The sequence below is a fragment of the Protopterus annectens genome, chromosome 6.part0, assembly GCF_019279795.1.
Source record: "Protopterus annectens isolate FY-2018-M chromosome 6.part0, PAN1.0, whole genome shotgun sequence".
Taxonomy (NCBI): domain Eukaryota; kingdom Metazoa; phylum Chordata; order Ceratodontiformes; family Protopteridae; genus Protopterus; species Protopterus annectens.
Genome location: NC_056737.1, coordinates 592,717,144 through 592,729,421, shown reverse-complemented (window position 1 = coordinate 592,729,421; position 12,278 = coordinate 592,717,144). Strand labels below are relative to the sequence as shown.

General features: G+C 43.4%; 1 protein-coding gene across 3 annotated transcripts in view; it reads right to left on the bottom strand.

Moving 5' to 3' along the window:
- Positions 1–12,278, bottom strand: part of MIS18BP1 (MIS18 binding protein 1) — a 2,747,318-nt gene that overhangs the window by 925,159 nt on the left and 1,809,881 nt on the right. For all 3 annotated transcript variants that reach the window (XM_044074260.1, XM_044074258.1, XM_044074259.1), the window contains one exon: positions 6,927–7,917. In XM_044074260.1, the coding sequence (XP_043930195.1) occupies positions 6,927–7,917 (991 nt within the window). The remainder of the gene's footprint in view (positions 1–6,926; positions 7,918–12,278) is intronic.

The following is a 12,278-nucleotide window of genomic DNA, read 5'->3' as shown; positions in this document are numbered from 1 at the left end:
TTCCAACTGAAAGATAGAGCGTCCACCTTCCAAGCTGTGTGATGAAACATTTTGTGCAAAACTTTGGCAACTGGTAATTTAGTGGAGAAGCGAACAGATCTATGTCTGGAGTTCCCCATAACACTGTCAACTGTTGAAATACATGAGGATCCAATTTCCATTCGTGAGGATCCACTATTTGTCTGCTCAATACATCTGCTAAGGAGTTCTGTGCTCCTGGTAGAAACCTTGCCTGAAGATTGAGGTGTAGATTGAGAGCAGTTTCCCACAGAATCATCGCTTGCCTGCAAAGAGGGTAAGAATGGGTTCCCCTGCTTGTTGATGTACCACATGACAGTAGTGTTGTCTGTTTGAATCAACACCTGCCCTGGACGAAGTAAATCTTTGAAAGCCATCAATGCAAACTGGACTGCTAACATTTCCTTCAAGTTGATATGCAAATGTTGGAGTTTGACAGGCCACGTGTTTTGCACCCATTTTCCATTGAGGTGTGCTCCCCAAGCCTTGTCCGAGGCATCTGTCGTTAGAATCTGACTCGCCTCTGGCGGGTCACAGAGAGTCCCTTGTTTAGGTGACATTCCTGAGCCCACCACAAAACTCCTTCTGAATGCAAGGTATTATCTGAATGACAGTGTCTAGATCTTGGCAGTGCTGTGTCCACACATTTTGAGATACCATTGAAGCTTCCTCATATGCAATTTGGCATTGGGAAGCACCAGAATACAAGATGCCATGAACCCCAAGGCTTGAAGGACTGTCCTTGCAGTCAGCCTGGACCGTAGAGACATTTGCTGGAAATAAAGAGAAAGGCTTCTTTGTTTGTCCGGGGTCAAAAAGCCATCTGGGAAGCTGTATTCAGTCTCACACCCAGAAAGCACATGTCCTGAGAGGGTACTAGACTGGACTTTGTTTCGTTCACAGAATACCCTAGGCATCTTAACACTGCCATCACATACTGTAGATGATGAAGAAGTTCGTCCTTTTCTTGTGCAATAATCAGACAGTCGTCCAAATAAGGATAAATCTGTATTCCTCTTAGTCTGAAAAATGCTATCACTGGAGCCAGAACCTTTGTGAACACTCTGGGCGCAGTAGATAAGCCAAAGGGCAATGCAGAGAACTGATGATGTAAATTTCCAGCCCGAAAACGCAGGTACCTCCTGCAACTGGGCCTGATAGGAACATGAAGGTAAGCCTCTTTGAGATCCAGAGTAACCATCCAGTGATCTTTTCCCAACAGAGGTAAAAGCTGCTGTAAAGTCAGCATCTTGAACTTTGGAATGTCCAGGTAAGTGTTGAGGATAGATAAATCCAAAATTGGTCTCCACGTGTTTCCTTTCTTTGGAACTAGAAACAGGCGAGAATAAAATCCTAGGCCCACTTCTGACAGAGGAACTGGCTGTATAGCTCCTATTTGAAGAAGTAAAGAAATTTGCCTGTGAGCCTCTATCCTTTGCCGAGGAGGGACGTCTGGCATGCCTTTGAAAGGAGGCATGGTATGGAAATAGAACTTGTAACCTCGGTTTATAATGTCCAATACCCATTTGTCCTGGGTGACTAAATGCCAATTTTGCTTGAAAAGAGCCAACTTTCCTCCCAAAGGAGTTGCCAGGCAAGAGGAATCTGGCAGCTGAAAATGCAGGTCATTGGGCCTGTTTACGAAAGGACTGGCCCCTGCCCTCACCAGCAGATTGAGCTGGCGAACTCCATTGCCTCGGCCTGAAGGTACTCTGAGCTCTGCCCCTACCACGCCTAGATCTACCCCTAGACTGAGAATCAGAAGAAGGTCGTCCACCCCTTAGTAGGCCAATTTCTACTAAACTTTGGAGGTTGTACCTGCAAAAAATCTTTAACAGTCTGCATAGACTTAACCTTGTCTTCCATTTTCTTTAAGACTGACTCCACAGGAGGACCAAACAAAACTTCAGACTGCAAAGGGGCATCCAGAATTCTAGACTTAACATGCTCAGACAAATTCTGATCCTTAAGCCAGGCGTGCCTACGAATAACTGAACCAGTGGCAGCCACCCTAGAAGAAGCCTGTAAAGCATCAAAACCACATTGCAAAGAGTGCTTACCCACCTGTTCAGAAACATGCACTAAATCCTGCAATTCTTTACACTCTATGCCCTCTGCCAAAGCATCCACTTTAGATCTTAGCTGAGAAAGGAGGAAATTCTGATACTTCAACATATGAAACTGGCAGTTCAAAGCTCTCATTGCTAAAGTAGAAGAGGTATACACCTTCTTACCACATCTATCCAAATCTCTAGCTTCCTTATCCAGAGTAACCGGATTCTTAACAACAGAGGCTCTAACACCCTTAGGCCCCTGACTAATAGTTTCTGGGTCCGCCCTAGGACTCTTATACAGATATTTATGAGCCTCAGGCACCCTGTAATACCTGTCCGGTTTAACTGGGGCAGGAGGCACAGAATCTGGATTAAGGGAAGCTTCCGAGAAAACATCTGAAACAACATCCAAAACCGGAGGTATAGCTAAGGGTCTATGCTGTGGTAAAAACAAGAACTCCCTAAGCCTCTTCCGGGAATCAGAGTAATCCTGTCCCTCCCACTTAAAATGCTCCCTCATGGAATGGAGAGTTTCTGAAAATGAAAAATCCTCTGGAGGAGAAGCAGAAGGAGTGGAATCCTCTGCATCAGAATCAGAATAAGGAGGGAAATCTTGAATGTCCTCAGTAGAAGACTCTGAATCATCTGAGGCCTGCTCCAAACTTTCCAACTCTGGCTCCATCCTGGGCCTCTTATCAGGAGGGCATAGAACCTCTAATTAAAGTAATCAAATCCTCTGCCATTTTAAGCATGTGCTTTTTAGGCACAGACCCTGAAGAACCAGAACTGACACCAGAGGAAGGCAAAACAGACCTGCCCTTAGAAGGAGCCTTAGAAACAGTAGCAGAAGGCCTAACCACCTTAGGCATAGAAGGGAGAATAGTAACCTGAGAGGCCCCTTCAGCCTGGCCTGCCTCCTGAGAGGCCACATCTTGTAAAATCAAAGTTTCCCCCTAGGACTCAACAGAAACTTCAGCCGGATCCACCTGTTCAGCTGTAGCTTCTAAAGGTCCGGCGTCCGAAACGGACGAATCATCCTGCCTAGGCTTAAAAGATTTGTCTTTGCGCTTCTTAGTAGAAGCAGGCGTCGGAACATCCGACGGCATATTATAATTACACCTCTTGCCAAAGACTAACCTAGCGCAATCTAACCTCCGTTTAATAGTGCGCTTATTAAACCTAGCACAAAACCGACACCCGACTACGGCGTGCTCCGGTCCCAAACAAGGAATACAAAGCGAGTGGTAATCCCTATGCGGTATCTGTTTCCCACAAGAAATACAATTATTCACTTTTTCTGACATCCGTAAGTAACTGAGGCAAGAAAAACAAAAATATTCCCAACGGGTACTTAGCCAACTTGGTATCGGTCTGAAACTCCAGCGAAAAATTTCAGAACGCCGAACGGCACTTGCAACTCTGCTTCTGCATCGGACCATGCGGCAAAAAAGACTGGGGATATGACGTCGGTCATGCGCCTTTATACCCTGACGCTCTGATGTCAGATCTAGGCACCCATGACCGACGTCAGCCTAATACTTTGGTATTCGGGCCGACCGAGGACAGCGGACTACCCATAAGTAAGGACTGCAGCAATGTGAGATGAAGAACATCAAAAAACTAAGGGTAATGCTACTCAACGCCAGAAGTCTAAACCTCAAGATGCACGCACTCGAGGCACTCCTCAGTATGGAAAAAATCGATATCTGTGCAGTAACAGAAACTTGGTTCAAGGCTCCAGAGCACACCCCAGCACTACCAGGATTCAACTCATACTATACTTTTCGGCCCCAAAACTTGGTCCGAAATACTAAAGGCGGGGGAGTATCCATCTTCATCAAGGATACCCACATCTCCAGGTTAGTGGCACTGCACGAGGCATCGGAGACCATCCATGTGCAACTAACAGTGGGCAAAACTGCTTTTCAGTTTGTAGCCTGCTACAGATCACCCACCTTGTCTCAGGACCCCCACTCGGCATTCCTGAGAACATTGGAGAATATGAAGGTCTCACCAAACACCATGATATTGGGGGATTTCAACTACCCAAACATTAACTGGGAAAACTACTCAAGTCCCAACTCTTTTGCCCAACGGTTCCTGGAGTTTATATAGTCAAACGCCATGGAACAACTGGTCACCACTCCCACAAGAAGGGACAACATATTGGACCTGGTCATCACCAACATGGGGGAATCATTGTTCCACACCAGAGGTAAACCCCTTGTTGGTAAGATCAGACCACAAACTAAATCACAATGGACATCCACATCCCGACCCCATCCCCAGCCAAGGAAACCACTGTGAAAAATCTCTCAAAAGCAAACTTCACACTTCTCAAGACCGAGGTGGAAAGTTTCAAAGCCCCCGGGCAAATGGAAAATGCTACCCAAACCGCAGAATCCTTTACAAATGCACTCTACAAGCACCTACAGGAATGCATGGATCGTGCCATCCCAAGTAAAACCAAGACTCACTCCTCCAAAAACAGGAGACCAGTCTGGTGGACCCTGGCCATAAATAAGTTATACAACAGAAAGAGGAAACTATTACATGATAGGGCAAAATCCCAAAAAGAGAAGGCATCCCTGATCAGTATTAGCCAGAAACTTCGCTCCATCATAAAACCATCAAAGGCTAGCTTCGAAAGAAAAATCGCCAAAGAATCTAAAGATAATCACAAGGCGTTCTTTAGCTACGTCAATAATCTGGGTGGCAACTCTCAGATCTACTCTGAGCTGGTGCAAAATGGCACAAAATACACTGAACCCACTGACATTGCCAACATCCTGGCGGTCAGGTTCAGTACAAACTTTACCCCCCCCCCCCAAAAAGGCCAGTGTCTATTCCAGAAGAATGCAGTCCCCCAGACATCACAGACACATAGGTGAAAACAGCCCTTTCCAAAGTAAAAAACACAGCATCAATGGGACCGGATGGTATCCCGGGCTGCGTCTTACATGAGCTCCAAAAAGAACTAAACCTTCACATAAACTCACTGTTCCAACTCAGCCTTACCACAGGTTATGTACCCAAAGAAAGGTGTACAGCAACAGTAATCCCGCTCCACAAAGGTGGCACCACAACGGATCCCGGGAACTATCGCCCTATAAGCCTGACTAGCCTGATCTGCAAGGCTATGGAGTGCATTATCATGGATCTCATAAACAAAGACATTGGGAACCTCCAGACACTGGACTCTACCCAATTCGGCTTTGTTAAAGGCAGATCTTGCCTCTTAAACCTAGTTGACTTTTTTGAAACAGCTACCAAAGCCATAGATGAGGGAAAGGTTGTCCACACAGCCTACTTGGACCTCACAAAGGCCTTCGACACAATACCCCACTCTGGCATCATAAATAAGCTTACCAGCTTAAATATCAACCCATATGTCACAAGATGGGTTGCAAACTGGCTCAGGGATAGAACTCACAGTCAGAGTTGCAGGTGCCATGTCCGACTCTAAACCGGTTACAAGTGGCATCCCACAGGGCTCAGTCCTGGGACCCCTCTTGTTCGGTATATACTTCTCTTGAGGTACAGGCAAGCACGGGAGGACTGTGGCTGACCAAGTTCGCAGACGATTGCAAGCTGGGAGCCATAATCGACTCTCCGGCTGACACAATCATCCTCCAGAAGGGTCTTACAGAGACGGATACCTGGTGTCAGAACCATGGCCTCAAGCTAAATGCCAAAAAGTGCATAGTCATCTCCTTTGGGAAAAAAAAGTGCCCACCACATAGGAGGTCATCCACTAAGTACGGAAGAAGTAATTAGGGATCTGGGGACCCAAGTAGATAGTAACCTCTCCTTTGACAATCACATTGCCAGAGTGGTTAGAATAACCTTCTATATAGCTCACCTAATCAAAAAAGAGTTCACATCTAGATCAAGAGAGGTCATTGTGCCCCTCTACTCATCGCTCATCAGGCCCTTGAGTACAATGCTCCATTTGGGATGTATCTTACCTGACACCTGCAACAGCTAGAGAGACCTCAAAAGTACCTCACCAAGAGGATCGTGGCCTCAAAACTACTTCACCAAGAGGATCGTGGGCCTCAAACAGATGCCCTATACAGCTCAACTAAAGAAACTCCAGCTCTACTCAGTTGCTTACCGCCTACTCAGAGGCGATCTCTGCCTGACGTACAAGGCCATGTCTAACCCGGAATTGATGGACATGCTCCACTTCAAGAAAGCCAAATCCATTAGAGCTACATGCTCCATGGATTTAAACCTCAGCACAACAATAAATAGGACATGCTGGAGGGATAGATTCATATCCCAGAGGTTTCCCTCGCTCTGGAATAGAATCCCGGTTCATGTTAGGCAGAGCCTCTCGCTGACCCTCTTCAAGAGAAATCTTGATGAGTGGATGGGAAATCACAAATTTACTCCTGGGATCACTTCTATGGCCCTGCTGGACAGAGGCTCAGGAATCTAGTCTAAAAGGGTGGCGAAAGCCAACACATTCTGGCTAGGCTTATAAATGCCCTAGGGCAGATAGCCTAGTACCTACCTATGAACCTATGAACCAATTTCACAGTGAAAGTATGTAAGGAAAAGTTAGATAAAAAGATGACCACAACCCAAAGACAGAAAACCTGTCTAAAATCTGCGGTAATGATACATGTACTCCTATCTGTAAATGTTAAGCAGACAAAAGAGCCTGCAACTGCTTATAACATCCTCCAAAAAACAAATCTCAATGTACATGGATAGCTAAATATGTTCCATATCAAAGTGAAAGACAGACAGAGTACAACAACCATCTTAACAAAATGATGCACATGAGAATAATAAAAAAATTCAGTGCACATGGAAAGCACTGCATTGCATTTTGTAAAAACTCACCTTTGAAGTTTGTCCAGTTCAATCTCAGTCCAATTTGCTTCATCAGAAGCACCAATAGTTAATGTAAACAATCCAGAGTCCCTTTCTACAACATTCTTGTAAACTGCTGCAGAGTCAAAAGTCTGATGATCTGAAATCCTATTCATGTTTCTCTTTTCTGAAAAAACAGATTTTCTTTTTTCCTTATTAGGAACTTCATTCTCTTCATTTCCTTTAAAAGCCATTTGTGGTAGCTTAGCTACATCCTCAAGTGATGGCTCACTCGTAAAATGTAATTTTTCTTGCCAGACAAATGGAAAAACTCTACTAATTGTGTCATCTTGCACTTTAGGACTTTGTTCAGATAATGAAGAGATTATTCTTGTACTGTTCTGAGTTGCTACATCATATGATGCACGAAATCCATGCTCTTCCTGCTTGTTGGTATTTCTTAAAGAACTACAACCGGATGTTTTATATATTAGGGTTTTAGGTTCCCCACAACTCAAATTATTCTCTCTAGGTAGCTTTCCAGGTTCTTCACATGGGTCCTTAAGATCTAAACTGAGTCTGTTGACTGATGATTTAGCCTTCCTCACAATACGCGCAGAAAACTCATCACTGGATTCTTCCATGTGGTCATTACATTTATCTTTAAGCTGAACAATTACATGGTCTCGGGCAGAATTCTTCAAACGTTTTTTGTTCTGTAAATTTTCTATACTTCTAACTTTGGCTTTATTTGGATATTCCCTTTCCATGCTGCTGTCAGTATCAGAAAGACTGAAATTCTCACAGTTGATATTACTATCATGTTTATATGATAAATTGTATTGGCCACATCGTTGTCGTAGATGCTTTTTTGAAACCATTGGTGTCAGCATAACAACGGGAACTATCTGGGACCTCTGTTCAGTCTTATTATCACTTAGTAAAGAACTTTCTTCACAGTTTTCTTGCTTCCTGATGCTTGATTTCCTATTAGACTTGTATCCAAGTTGAACATGCTTTTCTAAAGGAAGAAATGCAAACAGAAAAAATACCAAATGTTTACAAGTTGCATTTAAAAAAAAATAAAATACTAAATGATCAAAAAAGATGTGAACATATTTTTGCCCTCATAAATGCACTCAACAAAATAAGCTTTTACAATGAAAATGTTATTTTTATTTACTAGGATAATTGTTAATTCAACTACATAGTATCTGCTTATCTGTAACATGGACAGAAAGTATAAAACAAAAATCCAGCCCCAGCGGAGTGAATGCTCAGCAAGAACACGAAGCCAAAATGAAAATAACAGCAAAAACAAAATGCTTGCTGAGCAAAGCAATGAAGGGAACTAACAGCTCAAAAATCAAACACTCCCAACAGATATCCGTGATGGAGCGACTGCGAAAGCGCTAACCTTTTTATTAATAAAGCCTATTTTTTGTTTCTTAACACGCTTTGGATTATTTGGACTGGAAGCATTTGGATTTTATCCATCACGGATATCTGTTGGGAGTGTTTGATTTTTGAGCTGTTAGTTCCCTTCATTGCTTTGCTCAGCAAGCATTTTGTTTTTGCTGTTATGGACAGAAAGTAGTTTACAACTATGCAAAATATGCAATACACAATAACAGCAGAAACCCCATTCTATGCACATATAAAACAGACTTCCATGGCCCAAACGTGAGAGGAAAAATGTTCCATAATGAAATATTTCCCTAACCACTATTGACACCAACTCCATTTCAAGGAATCTATTAAAGAAAAAAAAAGTACTATAAAATTGCAAAGCCAATCTCATATGCTCTATATACTTAGTTTTGTTCTAAATGACAAAAAGTGCCTGCCAAAATTTCAATTACAGAAATTTAATTTTTCACTCAAACAACCGTTGTGGTCAAAAATTGGAAAAAAAGAGAAAGTTATGTACTTTGCATAATGATAGATCTGGGTTGTCGGCTTCTGTCCTTACCCAATGGATGTGTTTTTGAACCTGACTATGGCCACTATCAAGCAACAGATCCAGTCCTCAGGCTTCTCCTTTTACCCATAATCAATCCCCCTGTAAGGAGACAGATGTCTCAGAATGAGTTTGCCCCTAATACCAGAGAGAGAGAGAGAGAGAGAGAGAGAAAGAAAGATTGCCCCTAGACTTATAACAATCAAGAAGTCAACTAGTACAAAGAAACCAACTCTCATACCTAAGACGTGAAGACTACAAGATCAAGCCAAGGTAAGCCAGTATGGTCACTTCAGGAAACGGGGAAAAGAATTAAGAGGAGGGGATTGAGGAAGGACAGGAGCAGACAACACAGACCTATCGTTAATTACATAACTTTTATATTTGATGATGTCTCTTTTGTCCATTCCTCAATGGAAAGGGCAGAGTCCCCAGCTACTAGGACACTTGGGAGCTCTCATGAAAGGATATTCCAGAGCACAGCTGAACCAAAGGAGTCTCTTGACCTTGAATATCAGTCCAATTTACAGTGAGAAATGAAGGCATGGAAATTGGACCATGTAGCAGCAGCACAAATGTTATCAAGCAGTACTTTGCAGAAGAATGCAGTAAAGTACCGCTTTATTATATCTTGTGCTGCTGCTGTTGAGTGGGCCTGAAGTGGTCTGGGTAAGGATAAGCCCTTTTCTTTGTAGACATGACAGATACAATCCAAAAGCTAATGAGAGAGTGTTACCTTGGATACACATTTACCCAGCTTGGCTGTGGAAAAGGAGACAAATAAATGATCAGTCTTTCTGATCTTAGAATGATGCAAATAAAAATGAAGATGACTATGCACATCCAGCAAGTATTGCATGCATTCACCGTTATTAGAGAAATTTGGGAAGAACACAGAAACTTGACTGATTGAGGGATGATTCAGAAGCCACCTTTGGGAGAAACGAGAGTTTCTTAGAGATACCCTATCCTTGTGGTAGACCAGATAAGGGTTTTTTACTGGATAGGGAATGAAGCTCTGAAATTCTTCTGGCACAGATGATGGCTACAAAACAAAATTTTCCACATCAAGAATTTTAAATCAACTTTGGCCGCAGGTTCATAAAGGGGGTAAGTTAAGGACTGCAACAGAATGGAAATGCACAAGGAGGTACTGGGTTCCTAAGTGGTAGTCAAGGATAGAAGATACTCCTGATAAATGCTTTAGACATTCTAAGGCAGGTGATGGGAGAGTGATTTAACCCAATATGGAAGTTGGAGATAGCTGACAGTTGCATCTTAATAGTGGAGTAACTAGTTCCAACATGAAACAGGGATGCCAGAAAATCCAGAATGGCTGGAAGAAAGGCTGAAAAAGGAATTAATTTCTTGCTGGAAGCTCATACAGAGAATCTTTTCCACTTAGTCTTACAGACCATCATAGGAGAAGGTCTCTGAGGAGATATCAAAATGTGAACAACTTGGGAAGAAAGCCTGGACTGCCTAGCCATCAGTGGAATTGGAGACACCAAGCATCTAGTTTGAGAGCTTGAATGTCCGGGTAAGGTTGCTCATGATGGGTGAAACAGGAGACCTGAATCTGAGCACAGCATCCAGGGAGGGCAAACCAGATGAGACCAGAGGAATGGAAACCATACCTGCCGAGGCCAAAAGGGATAAGGATCACTGTGGCCTTTCTAGCCAATGTGTTCTGAAGAAATATCGGTATTACAGGGTAGGAGGAAAGACATATAGGAGTCCAGAGGGGGTTAATTGCAGGTCAGAGCATCCCTCAGTGACTCTCCCTCCTGGGGGATAAAGGCAAAGTACCTTCTGCACTTGGTGTTGTAGGGGAGGCAAAAAGATCGGAGCAAGGTTGGCCTCATCGGCTGAAGATCTGATTGGATCTGCTAATGCTGGACTGAGGGACCACTCACGATGAAGAAGTGTAGAGCTGCTCAATTGGTCTGCTAGAACACTGGATTGTTACAGAATGTGCACTGCTATCAGAAAGTGTTGAGAAGACGTCATCCATTGCCACATTATCATGCCATCGTGACATAAGCAGTAGGATCATGTTGCTTCATGTGCAGGTGTACCAAACCACTGGCATACTGTCCATTTGAATCAAAATCACACCTGAGGGTACAACATCCTGGAATGCCTGCAATGCTAGGAAGACATTTCTCATCTCCAAAATGTTGATGAGAAGACTGGTCTCTGTTGGATACCACATGCTTTGTACTGCCTTTCCCAAAAAATGCTCACCTATGCTAAGTGGGAAGCATCCATGGTCACAGTGGCCTGAGATGAAGGCAGTATGAAGGACTGTCCTTGAGATACAACTGGTGATTCCAACCACCACTGAATATGAAACTTGCAGGTCCTTGTGAGGTAAAGCTGAAAATTCATGGGCTGATGTCTGATGAAACATTGTTCAGATAGGGCCCACTGGAGGATTCGCATGTGATACCTGGCAAAAGGGATCACAGTGACGGTCATCGCCATGGAACCCAGGAGGTAAAAAAATCAGTCTTTCTGGTGGTTTCTGATAGGAAAGAACAGCCACTGCCTGTTTGTGAATTGCAGAGATCCTGGCCTGTGGAAGTTTGACAATCTGACATCTTATGTTCAAAACAGCTCGAATAAATGTCAAGGCCTGAATGGGTTGAAGCTTGACAAACTATATTCACCGTAACACCTAGAATTGAGCAAAGGTGGAACAAGGAGTCCCTGGCTTGAAGAAGAAAATTCCTAGAAGGGGTGGTGATAAGCCAGTAGTCCAGATATGAGAACACCAGTAATCCTTGCTGCAATCATTACCAGGCATTAGGTGAACACCAAGGGAGGAGGTGGGTGGGTTGAAGACTGCAATGAGACAAAAAGGGCGGGGTTCTGAACTGGAAATAACTGGCCAACAGCCGGAGTGATGAAACCTCCTGGAGAGCACATCCCATCATCCTTACTTAGAAATTAAAGAATGGACTGTATAGTGACCATACGGAATCTTCTTTGTTTCACAAACTATCAAACTACCTAGGTAAAACATTGGCCTTATGTCCCAGTGCTTCTTTGACTCTAAAAAGAATCTTTAATTTTTTTAAACAATTTTACTGGTTTATCACTTGTGACATAGGCAAACTTACAGATCTATAAAAACAATCAAACCATACTGACAAGTTCAAACTTTCGAACATTATACATCAAATATACTGTAAGTAATGTCTTTTGGCTTTTCCCGTTTAGGGGTCGCCACAGCGAAACTCTGGTCAGCTAATGATTGGCAGTGGATTTTTACTTTGCCGAATTGCCAGCCCAACACCCAGCCTTCGAAGAAGGCACACCCATTCACTCACGCACCTACCTGCAATGTCTTTAACTTCACTTGACCGCGAGGAGGACATGCAGACTCCACACAGAAGTCGCTCCAGCCAAGAATAGAA